The sequence below is a fragment of the Chlorocebus sabaeus genome, chromosome 16, assembly GCF_047675955.1.
Source record: "Chlorocebus sabaeus isolate Y175 chromosome 16, mChlSab1.0.hap1, whole genome shotgun sequence".
NCBI classification, from domain to species: Eukaryota; Metazoa; Chordata; class Mammalia; order Primates; family Cercopithecidae; genus Chlorocebus; species Chlorocebus sabaeus.
Genome location: NC_132919.1, coordinates 76,052,073 through 76,075,993, shown reverse-complemented (window position 1 = coordinate 76,075,993; position 23,921 = coordinate 76,052,073). Strand labels below are relative to the sequence as shown.

Here is a 23,921-nt window from a genome sequence, read left to right as displayed (position 1 = left end):
CCTTTGAGAAGCATCCACTCCTAGGCCAGGGTTAGTATACTTGTCGTAACGAAAAAACAGGCTCAAAATGCTTTCACAATGTTGATCATACAGAGGGCACATTACACAGGGGATGGCACCTGCCCCACGTCTGGTGAGATTTGATCATCATGCCCAATGCAGTCAATAAATATGCATCTGTTCATTTGTAAGTGCCATTTATACCATGGTGCCCGGCTCAAAAACCTCCCTGGATCCTTTCCTTCACGCTGTATTGATGTGTAAGGGTTCTGCCTGCTTCAGGCCTCCTCCATCATGCAGTCCCGGTCCTTCGTCTTGATTGCCCACCACTGACACCTGCGAGGGGGCCTGAAAACAGCCGCCACCTCCCTGCTGGAATTGTGAACAGACTGGCGCCTCCCATTTGCTTCCAGGGGAGCTTTCGCACCCCTGCCCCCACAAACTCTCGCTGTCACTCTCCCAGCAGCCTGGAGGGGCCCTGGCCAGCCCTGCTCAGCACTGCAACTCAGCTGGCATTTGAGACAGAGTCTCGCTCTGTCATCCAAGCTGGAATGCAGTGGTGCGATCATGGCTCACTGCAGCCTCAACTTCCTGGGCTCAAGCGATCCTCCCACCTCAGCCTCCCAGATAGCTGGGACCACAGGTGCAGGCCACCATGCCTGGCTACGTTTTTTATTATTATTTATAGAGACAGGGTCTCACTATGTTGCCCGGGCTGTAGTTGATATTTTTCTTTTCAGTCGCCTTGCCAACTCCTTTGAGCACCAGGAATGTCACACTTGTGACCCTGTGTACACAGTCAGGGCTCAGTACCTGCTTTTAAGATATTGAAAAGACTCTCCAAACCGAGTCACTGGGAGTCGTAAGACACAGCCCTGCCGTTCTGCCCCTCTATGGCTCCCACCCCTCGTCTGCCCAGTGCAGGGCGGCGTATGTTGGCTGCGGCCCACGCTTGCTGTTTCTTGGTTTCTCCTTCCCCAGGTGGATGACTTGAAAGCCAAGCTGGCGATTCAGGAGGCTGAGCTCAAGCAGAAGAATGAGAGTGCAGATAAACTGATCCAGGTGGTCGGCGTCGAGACCGAGAAGGTCAGCAAAGAGAAGGCCATTGCTGACGAGGAAGAAGTCAAGGTCGAGGTCATCAATAAGGTAGGTGAAGGCAGCCCAGCGTGGCCTCAGGAGGGCTGCTGCACTGGCCAGGCCTCCTGAGCTTCCCCATGAGGTCAGGTGCCACCGACAGGCATAGGAAAGGCTGAGACTTACATAGAAGGACAAGGTTCCTAAACCAGTGGGACCCCGAAGGAGGAGTCTCTCCCAGGTGAGGACCCCCACTCAGAGGCAGGCTTTCCTTAGAATTAACGCCCATCCCTGTGGCCGAGATCCTCAATGTTCAGCCCTCAGCCCACGGGGGCAGCCTCACCAGGAGCTTGTGAGAAATGCAGGCTCTCGGGCCCCAGCTTAGCTCTGCTCAATAGGGCCTGCATGTTAACGAAATGCCTGCGATCCATGAGCATAGGAGGGGTTGAGAAGACCTGGCTGGAGCCTGGTCCTCAGACGTGCGGCTCCAGACCCCCCCACCCCCGCCACAGAGGGTAGGACGTTACTGGCCTGGGCTGGGCTCCTTGCTGGTTTTGGGGGTGGCTGAGGTTGAGAACCACTGCTTAGGGGGAGTGTCTTCATCATCTTTGGAGCCTGAAGGTCATAGCATCATTGGTGTAGCTTCTCATCATCCCTCCCTGGGTGCTTTTTTTGTCGTCAGTCCCACATCTGGGTAATTATGTAAGAGCGTTCCAGTCATTGCCCACTGTCTCCTGAGTGAATGAATGAGTACGTGCATGGATGAAGGAGTTGCTACTTTCTTGGCGGGCGGGGGGGTAAGCTATGTACTCTGAGATGTTCCATTTTGGATGGATGATGAAACAGCCCCAGAAACAATAAGACTGCAAAGTCAGGGTGGTCTGGGTGGCCCCTGGATTTCCCCTCCCGTCTTGGAACTCAAGAATCCCACCCAACTGCCGAGGCATTGCTCATTCTGCCCTGAGTGCTGTGGGGCAGAGCAGAGGAGGCAGGGAGGATGGTTGGCTCCAGACAGGGGCCAAGTACACACGGAGGGATGTTGGCAAAGGAGCTCAGTCAGCAAACGCAGCAAATGAGTGGCAGCCAGAGGGGCAGCCTCTTTTGTGGAGCTCAGACCTGCTGGGGCCTGGGCCACCCCTCACCACTGCTGCCTACACATGCACATATGCACATACACGCATGCACATACACATACATGCACACATATACTCATGCACATGCACACACATGCATGCACACACATACACACATGCACATACATGCCCCCACAGGTAGATGGACAGACCTGCAGTAACTTCTCCTGTCCATCTTCCTTCCAGAATGTCACCGAGAAGCAAAAGGCCTGTGAAACGGACCTGGCCAAAGCAGAACCGGCCCTACTGGCAGCCCAGGAGGCTCTGGACACTCTGAATAAGGTAAAGGGGGAGGGAAAGAAAGGGGACCCCTGGCCTGGGTGGAGAGGAAGCTGCCTTCACTGTTGGCATGGGTGGTGACGCACTCGTGGCAGCTTCCTTGGGGCATCGCCGAGGACCCAGTCCAAACTCCCATTGGACCCATCCCATCTGTCGTTTGCAGAACAACCTGACAGAGCTGAAGTCCTTCGGGTCCCCCCCGGACGCCGTGGTCAACGTCACCGCCGCCGTCATGATTCTGACCGCACCTGGGGGCAGGATCCCCAAGGACAAGAGCTGGAAGGCGGCCAAGATCATGATGGGCAAGGTGGACACCTTTCTAGACTCCCTGAAGAAGTTCGATAAGGAGCACATCCCTGAGGCCTGCCTGAAGGCCTTCAAGTGAGTTGGGGCTGGGCCTCGTGGCCGGGGCTTCCCTCCGATTCCCCATCAGGCCAAGGCAAGGTGCTGAGGCTGAGGCGTGGCCTCAGGCTCCTGGGGCCTGTGGCTCAAAATCTAGGCAGCCCCTTCCCCATACAGCACCCCAAGAACACAGCTGACAAGCTTAGCAGTGGGAACCCTCAGGCCACAGGTCTGAGAGGCCGGCCAGGCCCCCCAGAGGTCAGCCCCTGTGAGAGCAGCTGACCACATGAGCACATGTATTGTACACATGAATGCATGTGAGCACAAATGTAATGCACATGTGCACACATACAAAATGCACACGTGCACACATACACATGTATACATAATCACACATGCATACAAAACATACATGTGCACACGTGTACATATAAGCACAAACATGCATGCACATATGTACATATGAATGCAGTGCACACAAAGTGCACACACATGTGCTCACATACACATGTACACACAAGCATGCACATGCATGCACACATGAACATGTGTACACATGAATACAGTACACACAAAAAATATACATGTACACAGATACAAATGTGCACACACACATGCACGCAGGCACACACAGCGAGTGGCCACATGCCTGGGGCTCTGCCATGCGTCTTTCTTTCTTTTGCTGGCCTGACTGTAAAGGTCCTACATCTGGAGGGGCAGGACTGGCAATGGCTCCTTCTGGGATGAGCCATGGGACTTGGGAAGGATGCCATTGGGACTCCGCCTTTCATCCCGTAAATGTCAACACACTGGCATTCTTGGGGTGCTCCACTCTGTAAGTGCCCAGCCTGTCTCCCACCCCGTGTGGCTCCTCAATGGCCATCCCCTAGGAGGCCAACTTCAGGGTACCCCCGACCCGGACTGAGAAAGAGGACCAGACCCCAGTGACCCCAGCTAGGACCCCAAAACCTCTCAGCTCCCATGTGGGAGGAAGAGGGTGGGACTGCTGCGAGACATCTTGTAAGTAAAGAATAAAGTATAAGAGAAACCAACAAGAGTGTCTGTAGGGCTACACCAGGGTGTGCCACCAACAATCAACATTTGATATATTTCTTTTCCGTCTTTTTTCTAAGGTTTTTTTTTTTTTTTTTAATATATAGTTGAAATAATACTGGACTGGGCACTGTGGCTCACACCTGTAATCTCAGCACTTTGGGAGGCCTAGGTGGGCGGATCATGAGGTTAGGAGTTTGAGATCAGCCTGGCCAACATGGTGAAACCCCGTTTCTACTAAAAGTACAAAAATTACCCGGTGTGGTGGCGCATGCCTGTAATCCCAGCTACTCAGGAGGCTGAGGCAGGAGAATCGTTTGAACCCAGGAGTCAGAGGTTGTAGTGAGCCGAGATCACGCCATTGCACCCAGCCTGGGCTACAGAGTGAGACTCCATCTCAAAAAGAAAAGATAATGCTGTATACATATATTTATTCTGCTTTTTTTACTTAATATTATCACACACACACACACACAAAAAAACACCACTTTTCCCTATGTTATTAAAAACACTTCTTAGCCAGGCACGGTGGTGCATGCCTGTAGTCCCAGCTACTCGGGAGGCTGAGGCATAAGAATCACTTGAACCTGGGAGGTGGAGCTTGCAGTGAGCCAAGATCACACCACTGCACTCCAACCTGGGCAACAGAGTGAGACTCCATCTCAAAAACAATAAAACACTTCAAGGCTGGGTACGGTGGCCCACACCTTTAGTCTTTAATCCCAGCACTTTGAGAGGCCAAAGCAGGAGAACCGCCTGAGCCCAGGAGTTTGAGACCAGCCTGGGCAACAAAGAGGACCCCGTCTTGACAAAAAAAAATTAAAATTAGCCAGTCGTGGTGGTATGTGCCTATAGTCCCAGCTATTCAGGAGGCTAAGGTGGGAGGATCACTTGAGCCTAGGAAGATAAGGCTGCCATGAGCCGTGATCACACCACTGCACTCCAGCCTGGGCAACAGAGTGAGACCCTGTCTCCAAAAAAAAAAAAAACAATAAATATGATTTTCTTAACTTTTGTATGTATGATTTAGCGCTTCCTGCTTTGTTGAATATTTGGGCTGTTTTTGTTTTGTTGTTATAAATGAGGCCTCAATAAATGCCTCTATCACCCTGCAAGCTTCTGCACGGTTCCCTGCCCATACGGTGTGTCTGGGAGATGCATGCTCATTTTAATATTAACCTACACAAAGCATAAGTAGACCAGAGCGAGAAATGATGGGCTCTGTTCCCAACCTCAATTTCAATTACGTTTCAATGAACTTTTTGAATTACCCATTCAGATTTCTTTCTGCAGGCAGTTCAGTTCATATATAATGATGTTGGTGTCATTTTTAAAAACACTAGTTTCTAGAGTGCCTAAGCTGAACCTATGGGCATTTTTCTTGGTCATTGTACCATCCCCCAAAGTATAACACCTGCCACATCACCTCTTCTGCGTCTCATCCCTCTAACCTTATAGTTTTAGTCTCCTGGTGCCCAACTTGGAAAACTGGGCAATGCCACTGTTGGGCAACGGGAGTGGCAGAGTGGAGCCAGTGGGGCGTGGCCTGTAGGGCCAGCCTGACTGTGTGAATCCCAGCGTTGCCCCTCCAGAGCTGTGCTACCCTGGGCAAAGACACTCAGCCTCTCTGGGCCCATTTCGCCGGAGCAGGACAGGATGACGACTCCAGCCCACTGGTGTTCTCTCGCTAGGCCCTACCAAGGCAACCCGACGTTCGACCCCGAGTTCATCCGCTCCAAGTCCACGGCCGCCGCCGGCCTCTGCTCCTGGTGCATCAACATCGTCCGCTTCTACGAGGTCTACTGCGACGTGGCGCCCAAGAGGCAGGCCTTGGAGGAGGCTAATGCAGAGCTGGCAGAGGCGCAAGAGAAGCTGTCCCGGATCAAAAACAAGATTGCCGTAAGTGCCGGCTCACTCCCGTCTCTGCGAAATACCAGAGCCACTTGCTTGCGCTGCCGGTCAATATCTCTGTTTAAAATGGATTGGCACGGCCCGCCGTCGTGAATTATTCAGCAGTGTGAGAGGATGCAGGCAGAGGCAGGGGCCAGACGGTGCCGAGAGCTGCTTGGTGTCCCTGGCCTCCATGCTCCAGAGGGCTCTCAGCCTTTGTGGGAGCCTCTTCCACACTCAATGCTCACAGGACCCAGCCCGGCTGCTGCTGCAGCGTGCTAGAGATGCCTCGTGGGGTTTTCCAGCAGCTTTCCAACTTGGTTTTGCAGGAACTTAACGCCAACCTGAGCAACCTAACCTCAGCGTTTGAAAAAGCAACGGCTGAGAAAATCAAGTGTCAGCAGGAGGCCGACGCCACGAACAGGGTGATCTTACTGGCGAACAGGTATTGGCTCCTCCCCGAGACCACCCTCCTGCTCTCAGAGCCCTGAAAGGGACAAGCCCACACAACTGCCTTGGGAGGAAGAGGAGGAAGTCCAGGTGGAAGCAGCCAAGTTGCCACTTTGACTTTTTGAGCTCAAAGTAATTAGGATAAACCTTGGCCTCCTGCATAGTCAGGGGCCTCCACAAAATATGACCTGTCGCGTGGTTCCAAGTAACCCACGCTGGCCTGGGACACTGGGTCCCACAGGGCTTGTTCCAGGGGCATTACTTGGTCATAACCCACTGTCACCCACCACGTGGCTTCCAGGGTCATTTTGCAGCCAGCGGACAGTCATTTCACGGATTACATCATGGTTTGGGGCTCCAGAGTAGTGTCATCCACTAGGGACATGATGCCAGATGCCAGATATGGATGTGTCACCTTAACTTTTCCAGCAGCCACATTTAAAAAGTACAGAGGCTGGCCGGGTGCAGTGGCTCATGCCTGTAATCCCAGCAGCTTGGGAGGCTGAGGCAGGTGGATCACTGGAGGTCAGGAGTTCAAGACCAGCCTGGCCAACATGATGAAACCCCATCTTACTAAAAATACAAAAATTAGCCAGGCAAGCCGGGCATGGTGGCTCATGAGGCCTGTAATCCCAGCACTTCGGGAGGCCAAGGTGGGTGGATCACCTGAGGACAGGAGTTCAAGACCAGCCTGGCCAACATGGTGAAACCCTGTCTCTACTAAAAATAGAAAAATTAGCTGGGTGTGGTTGCGGGCGCCTGTTATCCCAGCTATTTGGGAGGCTGAGGCAAGAGAATCACTTGAACCCAGGAGGTGGAGGTTGCAGTGAGCCAAGATTGTGCCATTGCACTCCAGCCTGGGCAACAGGAGTGAAACTCTGGCTTTAAAAAAAAAAAAAAAAAAAAAGGCCGGGCGCGGTGGCTCAAGCCTGTAATCCCAGCACTTTGGGAGGCCGAGATGGGCGGATCACAAGGTCAGGAGATCGAGACCATCCTGGCTAACACGATGAAACCCCGTCTCTACTAAAAAATACAAAAAACTAGCCGGGCGAGGTGGCAGGTGCCTATAGTCCCAGCTACTTGGGAGGCTGAGGCAGGAGAATGTTGTAAACCTGGGAGGTGGAGCTTGCAGTGAGCTGAGATCCGGCCACTGCACTCCAGCCTGGGCGACAGGGCGAGACTCCGTCTCAAAAAAAAAAAAAAAAAAAAAAAAAGGCATGGCGGTGCACACCTGTAGTCCCAGCACTTGGAGGGCTGAGGTGGGAGTTTGAAAGTTTGAAACCAACCTGAGCAACATAGTGACACCCCATCTCTACAAAAAAACATTTTTAAGTACAAATAAATCGTTATAATTTTATTTAACCCCAAATATCCAAGATATTATTTCAACAGGTAACTAATATAAAAATTATCAATGAGGTATTTCCTGTGCTTGTTTTCATTCTGAGCCTTGACACCCTGCATGTCTTTTTTTTTTTTTTTTTTTTTTTTTTTTTTTTTTTTTAATTTTTTTTGGAGACAGAGTCTCTGCGTCACCCAGGCTGCAGTGCAGTGGCATGATCTTGGCTCACTGCAACCTCCATCTCCCGGGTAATTCTTGTGCCTCAGTCTCCTGAGTAGCTGGGACCACAGATGCACGCCACCACGCCCAGCTAATTTTTATATTTTTAGTAGAGACGGGGTTTCACCATGTTGGCCGGAGTGGTCTCAAATTCCTCAGGTGATCCACCTGCCTCATCCTCCCAAAGTGCTGCGATTACAGGCGTGAGCCACCACGCTCAGCCAAGAAGCATGATTTGGGCTTCTCTAAAGCATTTCCTCCCCAAAACTCCCCAAAAGCATTTTCATCGTTGAGCCACTGAGCCAGGTGCCAACGGGAAACTCTGAAGATTCACAGAGGTGCAGAGGTGGAGGCTTGTCTGGTCCAGTCCTCTCACTGATGCAAATATGTTTTATTTTCTCATATTTCTCATATTTTTTTCTCATATTTTCTCATATTTCTCATATTTATTTCTCATATTTCTCATATTTCAAATATGTTTTATTTTCTCATATTTCTCATATTTATTTCTCATATTTTCTCATATTTCTCATATTTATTTCTCATATTTCTCAGGCTGGTGGGGGGATTAGCATCGGAAAATGTCCGCTGGGCTGAGTCCGTGGAGAACTTCAGGAGCCAGGGGGTCACGCTGTGTGGAGACGTCCTGCTCATCTCTGCCTTCGTGTCCTACGTGGGCTACTTCACCAAGAAATACCGGAATGAGCTGATGGAGAAATTCTGGATCCCTTACATACATAACTTAAAGGTAAGGAGTAGAGTCCTGGCCGGGCGCGGTGGCTCACGACTGTAATGCCAGCACTTTGGGAGGCTGAGGCGGATGGATTACTTGAGGCCAGGAGTTCATGAGCCGCCTGGCCAACATGGTGAAACCCCATCTCTATTAAGCATACAAAAAAAAATTAGCCAGATGTGGTGGGGAGCGCCTTAATCCCAGCTACTGGGGAGGCTGAGGCAGAAGAATCGCTTGAACCTTGGAAGCGGAGGTTGCAGTGAGCAGAGATCGCACCACTGCAATCCAGCCTGGGTGACAGAGCAAGACCTAGTCTTAAAAAAAAAAAAAAAAAAAAAGGATTCCTATTCATCACTCAGGAAATCTGGGGAGGTCCCAGCAGGGCAGAACCAGCCACACGGCACCTTGACTTCTGTGATGAGGCTCAGGCCCCTTTGGGGATAAGAATGTAGCCCAGTGGCATTGCATGGTGGCTCACGCCTGTAATCCCAGCACTTTGGGAGGCTGAGGTGGGTGGATCACCTGAGGTCAGGAGTTCAAGACCAGCCTGGCCAACATGGTGAAACCCCATCTCTATTAAAAATACAAAAATTAGGCTGGGCGCGGTGGCTCACACCCGTAATCCCAGCACTTTGGGGAGGCCAAGGCGGGCGGATCACCTGAGGTCAGGAGTTCAAAACCAGCCTGGCCAACATGGTAAAACCTCATCTCTACTAAAACTATAAAAATTAGCTGGGTGTGTTGGTGGGCACCTGTAATCCCAGCTACCCAGGAGGCCAAGTCAGGAGAATCTCTTGAACTCGAAAGGGAGAGGTTACGGTGGGCCAAGATCACGCCACTGCACTCCAGCCTGGGTGACAGAGTAAGACTCACTCTGGGGGCAAAAAAAGAACATGGCCCAGTGTTGCTGTGCTGACGTCGTTTCTGGCCGAGTTACAAAGCTGCTCTGTCCAGAGTGATGGAAATGGCTGGCTTCTCCCAGGTGGTTCTGCTGGTCCACCCCTAACCGCAGCACCAGACACAGCATGATTTGGAGAGCTGTTTTCTAGTAAGTAAGAAGGTCGCATCACCCCTTCTAACGTGTGCCTCCCTGGGCAGGTCCCCATCCCGATCACAAATGGCCTGGATCCCTTGAGCCTGCTGACAGATGATGCAGACGTGGCCACCTGGAATAATCAGGGCCTCCCCAGCGACCGCATGTCCACCGAGAATGCCACTATCCTGTGCAACACCGAGCGCTGGCCGCTGATTGTGGACGCCCAGCTCCAAGGAATCAAGTGGATCAAAAACAAATACAGCAGCGAACTGAAAGCCATCCGCCTGGGACAGAAGAGGTGTGTGCAGGGCAGGACCTGGACCAAAGCCCCCCTCTGCTTGGAAGCATGCCTTAGGCATTTCAAATTGGTTCCATGGATGGGTGGGTCTTTAAATATAAGTACTAGCCCACAGGTTTTAAATTTGACCCGGGGAACAGCAACAGTAGTAAAGAATGAAATTAGGAGCTCTTTTCCCTTCCCCTGTCCCCATCACCCGCTGCTCCTGCAGGGAAAGGAGAGTGAGACGGAGGCTCAGGCCGGGGGTTGCCTCCCGCTTGGCCGTTTGCTGGCTGGAGGCTTGAGGTGGTCATGTTCTTGGGTCTTGTGGTCTGTGTTCTCATCACAGATGAGAAACAATGGCTGTTAACGACACAGGTACAGTGACGCCCTGTCTTCCTAGCGGTGCTGGAAAATCCAATGGCGTGTGGCTATGAAAACATTTGCCTCTGTGGCCATAAAGCTACTCAAAGCTGCTTCCAGGCCGGGCGCAGTGGCTCATCTGTGTAATCTCAGCACTCTGTGGGGGAGGCCAAGGCAGGAGGATCGCTTGAGCTCAGGAGTTTGAGACCGGCCTGGGCAACATAGTGAGACCTCGTCTCTCCAAATAATAAAAAAAAAAAAACCTAGTTGGGTGTGGTGGCATGAGCCTGTAGTCCTGTAGTTCCAGCTACTCAGGAGGCTGAGATGGGAGGGTCACTTGAGCCTGGGAGGTCAAGGTTACAGTGAACCCTGCTCACGCCACTGCACTCCAGCCTGGGTGAGAGAATGAGACCCTGTCTCAAAAAACAAAACAAAGCAAAACTGTTTCCATTTTCATCTCCACTCCCATAAGAGCACAGGGGCAGTTTACAAAGAAGCCCCTCGGCTCCTTTCAGGAAAGGGTGAGCTGCTGGGAACAAGTTGTGGGCTCCTAGGTCACCACTCGCTTGGCACCATCTCGCTCAGAGGGCAGGGGCTGCTGGTCGGCGCGTGCGCGCACCGTTCCATCACGAGGCCCTCTGCCGTGAACCAGCTTCCGTGCTGTGCCCGCAGCTACCTGGATGTCATCGAGCAGGCCATCTCGGAAGGGGACACCTTGCTCATTGAGAACATCGGCGAAACCGTGGACCCCGTGCTGGACCCTCTATTGGGCAGGAACACAATTAAAAAGGGAAAGTGAGTTGTTTCCATCTCCATGGCTTGAGCCAGGTAAACATCTTCGGGCCCGAGGCCTGGGCGTGTGCATGTAGGGAAGATGCCCGGAATGCCCTTTGCTTCCCTGGTAAGCAGCGGGGGCTTTGACAAAATGCCGACTGGAGGGAAGGAACCCCCAGCTCCCGAGGAAAGACTGGAAAGGGGCCACATCCCCATTAGAAATATCTCCGCCACCGTTTTATCAGTGATCACCTCCAGATGGTGAGGCTCGGAGGTGATGTCTTTCTTCTTTCTGTTCTTAGGCATTTTGCAAATCTTGGGACCGCATTACCTTTAAAAATTCACACGAAATTCACAAAACATAAAATTAACCATATTAAAGTGCACAATTCAAGAGCATTTAGTACACTCACAATGTTGTACAAACACATCTGTCCAGTTGCACATTTTCAGCACCCCAAAAGGAAGCCCCACACCCACTGTTCTTCTTCATTCCCCCTCCCTCCTGAGCCCTGGACACCCACTAGTCTGCTTTCTGTGTCTGTGGATTTGCCTCTTCTGGACATTTCCTCTGAATAGAATCAAGCAACATGTGTCTTTTTGTGTCTGGCTCTTTTTACTCAGCATTTTTTGTTTGCTTTTTGAGATGGAGTCTCACTCTGTCGTCCAGGCTGGAGTCTGGTGGTGCGATCTCTGCTCACTGCAGCCTCTGCCTCCTGGGTTCAAGTGATTCTCCTGCCTCAGCCTCCCAAGTAGCTGGGATTACAGGTGCACACATCACCACGCCCGGCTAATTTTTGTATTTTTAGTAGAGATGGGGTTCCCCATGTTGGCCAGGATGATCTCGAACTCCTGACCTCAGGTGATCCACCTGCCTTGGCCTCCCAAAGTGCTGGGATTACAGGAGGGAGCCACCGCGCCTGGCCTTTACTTAGCATGTTTTTAGGGGTCATGCATGTGGTTGCACGTGTCAGTCCTTCATTCCTCTTTATGGCAGGATCACATTCCCCGTGTGGCCGTGCGCATTTGTTTGTCCACTCATCAGCTGATGCATGGAGCTCGCATTATTCACTTTACAATTTTAAAAAATTAAATCTACCTTAAAAAAATTAAATCTACCTTAAAAACACGTAAATGTCAGAGCTGACAGGAGCCACCTTTAAATGCAGAGATGCATGCAGAAACCCAGAACAGGGTGGCAAATCAATATGCAGAGGTCCTAGACTCTGGGAAGGGCCTGGTGTGAGTACAGAGGGGTTAAGTTAGCCAGAGGCCCCTCACAGTGAGCCCAACTACGAAGAGGGGAAAGGAGGGTGTAGAGTCGGAGAGAGGCACCCCCCACAGTGGATGAGCAGACCCTGGGTTGCAGTCCTGGGAGCTTCCAGGATGGACTGATGTTACAAATGGGTCTGGGTCGGGGCTCCCAGAGGAGCACAGCGTGCAGCCAGAGGGGCGTAAACCCTGCTGCAAAGATGAGCCTGCCCACCCAAGGAAAGAGCAGGTGCATCTCCCAGAAGGGCCCACATCACAGGCCGGGGAGGAGGAACAGACAAGGAGAGGTGCAGTGCTTTTCCAGGGACCAGAAGGAGGGCTCAAGGTGGCGGCCTGGCCTGGGGCAGGGGTGAAAGGTGGTCTGTGCTTGTGTTCCTCTCCCCTGGCCACTGGGAGGCCCACTAACCCTTTCCTCCGCTAACCCCAGGTACATTAAGATTGGCGACAAGGAGGTGGAGTACCACCCCAAGTTCCGCCTGATCCTGCACACCAAGTACTTCAACCCGCACTACAAGCCAGAGATGCAGGCTCAGTGCACCCTCATCAACTTCCTGGTCACCAGGGATGGACTCGAGGACCAACTCTTGGCCGCTGTGGTGGCCAAAGAGCGCCCAGATCTAGAACAGCTGAAGGTAACGGCCTCAAGGTCGGTCACACAGGAGGAGGGGCCGTCCCACGCAGAGGGGGCCGGGTCACCGTGAGGGCCCCGAGCAGGGCCACCAGCCCGGTGTGTGTCGTTGCTTCTCTCTGAAGGTGCCTCAGTATGTCCTGGGGCATCGCAGCTTCTCATAGGACAGGATGGGTCATTTCCTTCCCCGCTGTCCCCTCTTCCAGCTCCCAAATTTAATTCTAAGTCACATGACTGCTTTGGTTAAAGAACATGAGTCACAGCGGTCCTCAGAGGGCTCTAAGCTCCAGAGCGCTGCCCTGCAAGAATGGCCTGGCTGCCAGCCCTTGCGCCCGCCACAGTGCATGGGCTCAGGAGGCCCAGGCCCACCTGTCCTCATTCTGCCCCCTACAGTCTCCGTGACAGGAAGCCTCAAGGCTGGGAGCAGGCTCAGGGCCTCTCTGAGGTTCCAGGGGCTCCGCTTTTGCAGCCCCTGAGCTCGTTCCTCCTGCTCAAAGCCTGGGCCGTGGCTCAGCCACACGGCTACGTGAGGGAGGCCCGGGTGCCCGGCAGACAGAGCCAGGCCATGCAGTGACAACCGCACCTCCCCTTGCAGGCGAACCTCACCAAGTCTCAAAACGAATTTAAGATTGTTCTGAAAGAGCTGGAAGATTCGCTCCTGGCCCGTCTGTCAGCTGCGTCGGGGAACTTTCTGGGAGACACAGCTTTGGTGGAGAATCTGGAGACCACCAAGCACACAGCCAGCGAGATCGAAGAGAAGGTCAGAGCTGCCTCGGTGACATGCCCTGACAGCCGGGGCATGGGAGGCTGGGCCACGGGCGATCGGCGCCTCCCCCACCGGCAAGGAGAAAAGCAGCTTCAGTCATACATCCCCGAGCGGGCCCAGGGCAGAAGGGGCCCGGGCTCCCATCCTGCACCCAGCTGCTGCTGAGAGCCCTTGGGTGGCTTCCCAGGGAGCGAGGCTGGTGGCTGGGAATGAGCCCACCTGCTCATGGCACTGCCCATCTGCTGTGTCATTCAAACCCCTTTTGTTTGTGTCGAGGTGGTGGAGGCAAAAATCACAGAAGTTAAAATCAACGAGGCGAGAGAGAACTACCGCCCAGCTGCGGAGCGGGCATCTCTGCTCTACTTCATACTGAACGACCTCAACAAAATCAACCCCATCTACCAGTTCTCCCTCAAGGTACGCCCTGCAGCTGGGGCTGGGTGCCTCCCTCAAGGTGGGGCTGCGTCTGGGCTCCACAGCCAGGTCTGTTGCCCACGCAGCCATCAGGCAGTGCCAGGGCCACCCTCAGAGGGCAGACCTGGTCCAGCCTGCAGACAGGGCTGGAAGTGGGGGAGCCAGGGGCCCCCATCAGTCCTACACCCATTCTCCCCAGGAGAGGGTATGAGCTGCTCCCTCCTCCCTGCTCTTCCTCTGGTGCCTCCAGGCACCTCCAACCCAATCAAAACAAACTGGATGGCCTGGCATGGTGGCTTACGCCTGTAATCTCAGCACTATGGGGGGTCGAGGCAGGTGGATCTCCTGAGGTCAGGAGTTCAAGACCAGCCTGACCAACATAGTGAAACCCCGTCTCTACTAAAAGTACAAAAATTAGCCAGGCGTGGTGGTGCATGCCTGTAATTCCAGCTACTCAGGGAGGCTGAGGCAGAAGCATCGCTTGAACACTGCAACCTCCCTCACCGCGGAGGGTGCAGTGAGCCGAGATCACGCCACTGCACTCCAGCCTGGGCAACGGAGCAAGGCTCTGTCTCAAACAAAACAAACTGGAGGCCACCACAGGCGGCAGGGAGTGGTGGTGGGGAGCGGAGGCGGGCTCCATCTCTGCAGGTCTCCATGACTCTGGGTGGCGGATCCACAGGCCTTCAACGTGGTATTTGAGAAAGCCATCCAGAGGACCACCCCTGCCAGTGAGGTGAAGCAGCGGGTGATCAACCTGACGGACGAGATCACCTACTCCGTCTACATATACACCGCCCGGGGGCTCTTCGAGAGGGACAAACTCATTTTCCTGGCACAAGTTACGTTTCAGGTAATGTCTATCCTCACTGCTCCTAGTGTGGTCCATGGACCAGCAGTGTCAGTGACCCCTGGGAGCTTTGTGGAAAGGCAGATTCTTGGGCCCCCACCCAAACCTGGTGATTTCAAACCTGCATTTTAGCAACATACCCAGGTGATTGTAAAGTCTGAGATGCCTGATGTGGAACAGGCCTGGGGCTCTCTTAGTCAGTATTTGGGAAGCTGGCACATTATTCCAATGGCAGCTAGTAAAGGGGTGGTGTGGCAAGGAGAATTTCACAAGGAAATGTCATTTTACATGTAAGTTGTGCTGAGTAAATAGTCCTGCATTAGTGCTTAGCCCAATGTGGGGTGAGTGATGTTTCTTAAGAAATAAGCGTATGAATAAACAAATATTCCTCCGTTTTATACAGTCCTGCTAAAATATTTAAAGATCTGCATTCTCTGAAACTGATTAAACAGCCTGTCTTAATTTGTTTTGTGCTGCTATAACAGAATACCCAAGGCTGGGTAATCTATAAACAATAGAAATTTATTTCTCATGGTCCTGGGGTCTGGGAAGTTCCATATGAAAGTGCTGGCATCCGTCAAGGGCCTTCTTGCTGTGTCATCCCATGGTGGAAGGCTAGAGGGCGAGAGAGAGAGCACAAAAGGGGCCAAATCCCTCCTTGTGTAACAAACCCACTCCACTGATCATGACATTAAGCCATTCACTCTGCTCTCATGGCCCAATTGCCTCTCAGGCCCCACCTCCCAACACTGTTGCACTGAGGATTCAGTTTCCAACATATGCTTTTTGGGGAACACATTCAAACCATAGCGCAGCCCCTCTGCAATTTTATTTACACTGTGCCATAAGTATGGTTGGAAACACTAGTTTTTGTTGTTGCTGCTACTGCTGCTATTTTGAGACAGTATCTCTGTCACCCAGGCTGGAGTGTAGTGGTACAATCACAGCTCACTGTAGCCTTGAATTCCTGAACTCAAGCAATCCTCCCACTTCAGCCTCCTCAGTAGCTGGGACTACAGGCGTGTGCCACCATGCTCAGCTAATTCTTCAGTTTTTTAATTTATTTATTTATTTATGTATTTATCTTTAGTAGAGACAAAGTCTCACTATGTTGCCCAGGCTGGTCTTGAACTCCTGGGCTCAAGTGATCCTTCTGCCTCAACCTCCCTGTAGCTGGGAATACATGTGTACACTGCTGTGCCTGGCTAATTTTTAAATGTTTTTATAGAGACAGGGTCCTGCTATATTGCCCACCACACTCGGCTAATTCTTTAGTGTTTCTGTTTGTTTTTTGAGACGGAGTCTTGCTCTATTGGCAGGCTGGAGTTCAGTGGCACGATCTTGGCTCGCTGCAACTGCCACCTCCTGGATTCAAGCAATTCTCCTGCCTCAGCCTCCCTAGTAGCTGGGACTACAGGTGCACACCACCATGCCCGGCTAATTTTTGTATTTTTATTAGAGATATGGTTTCACCATGTTGGCCAGGATGGTCTCAATCTCTTGACCTCGTGATCTGCCCGCCTCAGCCTCCCAAAGTGCTGGGATTACAGGGGTGAGTCACCATGCCTGGTCAATTCTTTAGTTTTTAATTTTTTTTTTTTTTTTTTTTAGTAGAGACACTCTCAATATGTTGCCCAGGCTTGTCTTGAACTCCTGGGCTCAAGTGATCCTCCTGCCTCAACCTCCCTATAGCTGGGAATACAACTGTACACTATTGTACCTGGCTGATTTTTTTTTCTGTTTTTTAGAAAGAGTTTTGCCCTTGCTGCCCAGACTGCGGTGCAATGGTACAATCTCAGCCCACCACAATGTCTGCCTCCTGGGTTCAAGCAGTTCTCCTACCTCAGCCTCCTGAGTAGCTGGGATTTCAGGCATATGCCACCATGCCCGGCTAATTTTTGTATTTTTAGTTGAGACGGGGTTTCTCCATGTTGGTCTTGCTGGTCTCAAACTCCCTGACCTTAGGTGATCCACCCGCCTCAGTCTCCCAAAGTGCTGGGATTACAGGCGTGAGCCACTGCACCCAGCCCTAATTTTTTAAAAATATTTTTAAAGAGACAGGGTCTCACTATATTGCCCAGGCTGGGCAACACTAATTGTATAAATAGGTTGGGCATCAGTTTAAGCCTAGCTTTCAATTCAAACTCAAACTTTGAACCAATGGGGTCCATATTATGAAGGTTCCTTTTACATGTGAATCTCTGAATCACAGGTTCACTGTGAGATTTTCTCCTGGCTGAGAGGTCATCAGGATAAGAGTTCTCAGTGCTCCCCCTCCTTTTCCAGGGTAGAAAGCATTCTCTTTGGTCCCAAGGAATGTTTTGTGTGACCAAAAGAAAGAGTCCGGCTCAGGAAGAAACTCTCTGTGGGATCTGAAAAACAGACCCTTTGGGTACTCGACTGAGGAGATGGCAGTGGCCATTACCCCTGCTCCCAGCCACCTGCTGCCCATCTGAGACAGAGGGTGCCAGGTTAGCTGCCCAGTACACCACTTCAAAATGACCCAGACCCTGCCCACAGGAGGTCCAGAGGGCCAGCATGCACAAATGACAAGATGGCATGGAATATGCCCAGCATTCCACTTCTGGGCACACACCCACAAGACCTGGAAACAGGTGTCCAGCATCTGTCCAGATTCCTGTACACCAGCATTCACAACAGCATCAATCGCAGCAGCCAAAAGCCAGATGAGGCCAGGCACTGAGGCTTATGCCTATTATCCCAACATTGCGGGAGGTCAAAGCAAGAGGATCACTTGAGGCGGTTTGAGACTAGCCCAGTCAATATAGCAAGACCCCATCTCTACAAAAAAAAAAAAATAGCTAGGTGAGGTGATGCACGCCTGTAGTCCCAGCTACTTGGGAGGCTGAGATGGACGGTCACTTGAGCCTGCGAGTTCAAGGTTGCAGTGAGCTATGATCACAGCACTATACTCCAGCCGGGGGCAACAGAGCCATACCCTGTCTCTCAAAGACAACAACAAGGCTGGGCATGGTGGCTTTCACCTGTAATCCTGGTACGTTGGGAGGCCAAGACCGGCAGATCACTTGAGGCCAGTAGTTCAAGAGCAGCCTGGCCAACACGGTGAAAACCCCGTCTCTACAAAAAATGCAAAAATTAGCTGGGCATGGTGGCACGCACCTGTAATTCCAGCTACTTGGGAGGCTGAGGCAGAAGAATCGCTTGAACCCAGGAGGTGGAGGTTGCAGTGAGCCGAGATTGCACTACTGCGCTCCAGCCTAGATGACAGAGTAAGAAAGTCTGTCTCAAAAAATAACAATAAATAATAAAAAATAAAAACAACAAAGCCAATCAATTCACAACAGCCAGAATGACGTGCTGTCCGTCAGCAGATGAATGGAGAACCCCAGCGTGGTTATATTTAAGAATGGGATATTACTCGGCCTTACAGGGGAAGGAGGTTCTGACACATCTACAACGTGGATGAACCTCAGAAGCATCACGCTAAGTGAAAGATGCCAGATGCAAACAGGGCAGGTCGTGTGCTTCTGTCTATACGAAGCATCCAAAATGGGTGCATCCCTAGACAGAAGGCAGATGAGCAGCTCTCAGAGGCGAGGGGAGATGGGAAGTGACTGCTCAAGGGGTGAAGGGATAACAAAAAAAGTCCTGGAACTAGAGATTGCTGGTGGTTGCACGATGCTGCGAATATGTGAAATGCCACTGGATTGTACACTAAAATATGGTAAAAATTGTCAATTTTTTTTTTTTTTTTTTTTTTTTTTTTTTTTTTTTTTTTGAGACAGAGCCTCACTCTGTTGCCCAGGCTAGAGTGCAGTGGCATGATCTCAGCTCACTGCAACCTCTGCCTCCCGGGTTCAAGCGATTTTCCTGCCTCAGCATCCCAAGTAGCTGGGGCTACAGGCATGTACCACTACGCCTAATTTTTTTGTATTTTAGTAGAAACAGGGTTTCACCATGTTGGCTAGGCTGGTCTTGAACTCCTGACCTCAAGTGATCCACCCCCCCATCAGCCTCCCAAAGCGCAGGGATAACAGGCATGAGCCGCTGTGCCTGGCCAAAATGGTCAATTTTATGGTATATGTATTTCACAACTTAAAAAGCGAGACGCGGTAAAGATAAAACTTTACCCCAACCCAAAGGGGCAGGACAGGGCGCCCCCTGCAGGCCGGGAGTGTGAACTCCTCTTCGGGTCCAGCACGCATCTTCAGGGCTGCTGACGTTTTACTGGCTGCGTTAAGCATGTACACCTCCATGTTCCCCCAGGTCCTGTCCATGAAGAAGGAGCTGAACCCAGTGGAGCTGGATTTCCTCCTGCGGTTCCCTTTTAAGGCTGGGGTGGTCTCCCCAGTGGACTTCCTGCAGCACCAAGGCTGGGGCGGGATCAAGGTTCGTCTTTAGACATTGAACACGCTGTGCTTTCTTCCCTCCACGGAGCTTTTCCAGCTGATGCTGCAGATGTTTACAAGGCCAGAATACCAGGCTCTGTGGCCCACACAATTCAGTAAAGCAAGGAGGCCCCACAGATGGGGATGGAGACCAAGATGGGCTGGCTGCCAGCTCACAGATAGCTCTGCATTCCTACAGGGAATGTGACATGCGTTAGGTCCCTGAGTCCCGCACACAGCAAGCAGAGAGTGACATCCTCTGAGGGCCAGAAGAGGCCTCAGGGCCTCTTACCACCCCTCCCCCAGCCTCCCCCCTTCCCAGCGTAAGGGAAGTGGCAAGTGAAAAGTTTGTTCCTCGGATTCCTGGACACCGTCAGGGACCCTCGAGTCTAAAGGTCTGCTCAGAGAGACCTGAAGAAGGTTGTCCCCTGAGCTAGAATGGCCCCATTTCCAGAGACCCCTAGAGAAGCAGCTCCAGTCCCTCCTACGCCTCATGTCCCCAGATTGGACCCCACCAAGGAGGCTCCCGGCACTGTCTTGGGATGCCTGAGCTGGGCACGGACAGCTCGTGCTTTGGTGGCCTGCCTCTCGGGCTGGCTTCTCCCAGAGCCCCAGTTTCCTCGGAGGGCAGTGGCCTCTCCTCCTCGAACGAACTGTACAGGAAGGCTCTCGGGACCCGGGTAAGTGGGAAGAGTCACAGGGCCCGCTGCCTCTGCCCCTAGGCCCTCTCGGAGATGGACGAGTTCAAAAACCTGGACAGTGACATCGAAGGATCTGCCAAGCGCTGGAAAAAGCTGGTGGAGTCGGAAGCCCCCGAGAAGGAGATCTTCCCCAAGGAGTGGAAGAACAAGACGGCGCTGCAGAAGCTGTGCATGGTGCGCTGCATGAGGCCGGACCGCATGACCTACGCCGTCAAGTGAGTGTCCCGCCGCGCCGGCGGCCCCGCCCCCGAGGCCCAGGCCTGAGGGAAGCTCGGCCCAGCTGCTGTGCTAGACTCTCTGTGGACTCGAGTTGATCCCCTGAACTTCTCCCCATTTTACACACAAACGAAACAGGGCTCAGAGGGGCTAAATCATTTCACACACAGTTCTTCGAGGACAGAGGCAGGATTCCACCCCAGGCTGCAGACTCCAGTCCTGAGTTCTTGTTAATCCTTAATGTCTCAGAGTATCATGAGGGGAACCCCTTGTCCCCCGCTAACCTGACTGTGGAGGGGTGCCCTGCGGTACATGATAGGAAGAAGACTCCCCACGTGAGCCTCCTAGATTGAAAGTAAGATGTCAAGTGTGGATGTGAATGTGCACTGAGGCCATACAAATGGGGTCCTTTTAGGATGTTTTGAGGGAGAAAACAATGGCAAAACCATCAGCACTCGAGGACTCTGAGTACCTTGGTGGCAAAACGTAAAGTCAATCAAAGATGTATTAATATGGCTAGTTTGCAAGAGAACTGTTCTGATTTCACCAACAATTTCTCCAGACCTGAAACCCTTCCATGTTGGACGGATGGGTTGTTGAAGGAAGGAGGTGACGTTTAGCACAGAAATGACCCTGGGGTCCGTCCTCAGAGCACCTGGGGCCTGTCTGGCTTCTTCCCTTTTCATTTCCCCAAGTAGTCTGAAAGCAGCCAGGTTTCCCAAAAGACACTCATGTCCCTAATAGAATTACCCTCTGATGGCCAGGTGCGGTGGCTCACGCCTGTAATCCCAGTACTTTGGGAAGGATCGCTTGAGACCAGCCTGGGCAACACAGTGAGACCCCACCTCTACAAAAAGTCTAAAAATTAGCCAGGTGCAGTGGCAGCCTCCTGTAGTCCCAGCCACTCAGGAGGCTGAGGTGGGAGAATCGGTTGAGCCCGGGAGGTGGGGATGGCAGTGAGCCGAGACTGCGCCACTGCACTCCAGCCTGGGCGACAGAGCAAGACCCTGCCTCAAAATAAAAAAAAAAATAAACAATTCCCTCCTGACAAAGCAGAGGCCTAACTCCTGAGAGTAGTTTTGTTTTGCTTTGTTTTCCCCCGACAGGAGAGGACAGGGACGGGAGTGGTGGGGAGGAGGGGGCGGAACGAAGCCAGGAGTCACTGTGATGCAGGAGAGCAGTGAGGTCCAGGGAGAAAGCTGGCTGCGTCCCAGACTCAGAACTGGAGGAAGCAGGGTCAGAGTTTGGGAGAAGCCAAGGTAAAGTCCCTCGACTATCGCAGCAGGAACGCCCTCTCCTGTGGGAAAGTGCAGCACGTTTGCATGTTTGGGTCACAAGACCCAGTGTGTATCTGATTCCTTGTCTAGAAGATGAGGTGAGGTGACCTTCCCTGTCTCCTGAGGGCTTTTGAGAAACGCCTAAGTTAGCCAGTGTGACTGCACTCTGGCCACCTAAAAGAAGGAAACAGCCACCCACGGCAGAAGCATTTGTGTGCTCTGCGGTGGCCTGGACCATCCCAACACCCATGAGCCCAGATCATCCCTCAGCTCTGACATGTTTCACATTTCTATGACGTGGAGCAAAGCAGATTTACTGTCCTAATTATATAGGGAGGGGGTCGCTTAAAAGCAAGAAGATTGAAATAGACGTGGCTAATAACAAAGCCAGCACTGGCCAAGGGTGTCTCGTGTCAGGCACTGTTGGAAGCATCGACAGCCGTGGGAGCACTTCCACTTCCACACTCACAGGTCACGGGCACTGGGAGGCCAGGCCAGACCACCCCCGGGTGCGCAACACAAACCCTGACGCGCAGCACGTGCCAGTTCCCATGGTGTCAGGGCTCCCTCTGTGGCCGGCTGCAAGCTGCCCGGGTCTGCTGCAAGCTGTCACCAGCCAGCTCCAGCACTCCTTTGTCAAGGCCACCATGTCAGAGGTGGTGAGGCCTGACTGGAACCCAGCATGCATGCTTCTGTGTCATTCATTCATCCATAGCCAATGACCATTTGGCCTGGGCAACTAATTAGCAAAGGTGATCCAGAGTCATTCCTGCCTAGGGGCAGGACTTCATATGTTCTGGAAGTTCCTTCCTAGACAAGGATCACAGCATCTGGGGTCTGAGTCCATTCCAGAGGCCTGAATAGAATTGGGGGCCTTCAGGAGGAGCAACTTCTCCCCATCCTTGCCTGAGGCTGGCCCTGGTTCAGAACACCAGACAGAAGCCAGCAAAGGCCAGAGCAGGGAAAGGAACAGCAGCTCCAGGTGTCCCCAGAAAGTCCCAAGGGCATGAAGAGGCACTAGCCAGCTGACTCCTGGTTGAACCAGAGGAGCTGAGGTGTGCTGGGTGGCCTGAGTGTGAGCAGACCCTTCTGAAAGTCAACCCAGACTCTCAAACACTCAGGTGTTCACGTGCCCAGGGATGAGCAGTTCTCACCCCTCGGGATGCGGCCATTGCTTCTCCTTTCAGAGACCAGCTGGCCACTAAAATCTTACAAAAAAAAATTTTTTTTTTTTTTGAGACGGAGTCTCGCTCTCCTGCCCAGGCTGGAGTGCAGTGGCGCCATCTCACCTCACTGCAACCTCTGCCTCCCAGGTTCCAGCGATTCTCCTGCCTCAGGCTCCTGAGTGGCTGGAATTACAGGCCTGTGCCACCAAACCTGGCTCATTTTTGTATTTTTAATAGAGACAGGGTTTCATCATGTCAGTCAGGCTGGTCTCGAACTCCTAAATTCAAGTGATCTGCCTACCTTGGCCTCCCAAAGTGCTGGGATTACAGGTGTGAGCCACCACACCCGGCAAGTTTACTAATCTTAGCTCAGGTGATTCATTCTTTCCACATACTGTAAGCTCAGCCCTCTGTGATCACAGGAGAAAGGCCGACACCTCATCCAAAGATCATGGGAACATCACTAGGTCCTCCATGGGAGGATTAGCAGAGACCCCGACTGACCCCAGACTTATAGGGGTCATGTTAGAAAGAGTCTGGGGCTTTTGTAGAGACAGGTGTTTATATCATCTGAAGGTGCTTTTTACTTTGACTTGTTTAGGCTCACTAAAGCTTTGCTCTAATCCAAACTTCCTTCCTCTCAGCCCCCCGCCCCCCGCAGTTGACCCTGGGTGCCTTCCAAGGCTGGCCTCTCCCTGCACCTGCTTAGACTGCTCCAAGGAGGAGCACAGTGCGGGGCCCTCGGGAAAGAAAAGTGCCCGGGGCAAACAAGGCCAATCCTTCGCAGAAAGGAAAGCCCAGTAAAGACTGCTCTCCTGCCATAGGCCTTGTCCTGCTGAAGACAGTCCACCAAAAAAGGGCCCTCCTGCCTGGCCCAGAGCCCACCCCAAGGCCCCTGCCCTGGCCCAGAGCCTCGGGTTCCACTGCCTCTGATGCACTCCACCCCTAGGAACTTCGTGGAGGAAAAGATGGGCAGCAAGTTCGTGGAAGGCCGGAGTGTCGAGTTTTCTAAGTCCTACGAGGAGAGCAGCCCCTCCACGCCAATCTTCTTCATCCTCTCCCCCGGGGTTGACCCTTTGAAAGACGTGGAAGCCCTGGGTAAGTGTAGCAGGCAAGCGATGTTCTCAAAGATGAAGTACTGGCCAGGCGCGGTGGCTCACGCCTGTAATCCCAGCACTTTGGGAGGCTGAGATGGGCAGATCATGAGGTCAGAGGTCGAGACCATCCTGGGTAACACGGTGAAAACCCATCTCTACTAAAAATACAAAAAATTAGCCAGGCGTGATGGCAGGCGCC

General features: G+C 52.4%; 1 protein-coding gene across 1 annotated transcript in view; it reads left to right on the top strand.

Annotated features, from left to right (window-relative positions):
* The window catches only part of DNAH17 (dynein axonemal heavy chain 17), a 150,434-nt gene that overhangs the window by 108,732 nt on the left and 17,781 nt on the right, over nucleotides 1–23,921 (top strand). Inside the window, exons 58-72 of the mRNA XM_008013099.3 lie at nucleotides 982–1,146; nucleotides 2,394–2,489; nucleotides 2,650–2,867; nucleotides 5,573–5,780; nucleotides 6,101–6,216; nucleotides 8,338–8,530; nucleotides 9,614–9,849; nucleotides 10,864–10,986; nucleotides 12,665–12,869; nucleotides 13,461–13,625; nucleotides 13,908–14,048; nucleotides 14,728–14,898; nucleotides 19,144–19,266; nucleotides 19,988–20,181; nucleotides 23,575–23,723. Coding sequence (XP_008011290.3) covers nucleotides 982–1,146; nucleotides 2,394–2,489; nucleotides 2,650–2,867; nucleotides 5,573–5,780; nucleotides 6,101–6,216; nucleotides 8,338–8,530; nucleotides 9,614–9,849; nucleotides 10,864–10,986; nucleotides 12,665–12,869; nucleotides 13,461–13,625; nucleotides 13,908–14,048; nucleotides 14,728–14,898; nucleotides 19,144–19,266; nucleotides 19,988–20,181; nucleotides 23,575–23,723 — 2,503 coding nt within the window. The remainder of the gene's footprint in view (nucleotides 1–981; nucleotides 1,147–2,393; nucleotides 2,490–2,649; nucleotides 2,868–5,572; nucleotides 5,781–6,100; nucleotides 6,217–8,337; nucleotides 8,531–9,613; nucleotides 9,850–10,863; nucleotides 10,987–12,664; nucleotides 12,870–13,460; nucleotides 13,626–13,907; nucleotides 14,049–14,727; nucleotides 14,899–19,143; nucleotides 19,267–19,987; nucleotides 20,182–23,574; nucleotides 23,724–23,921) is intronic.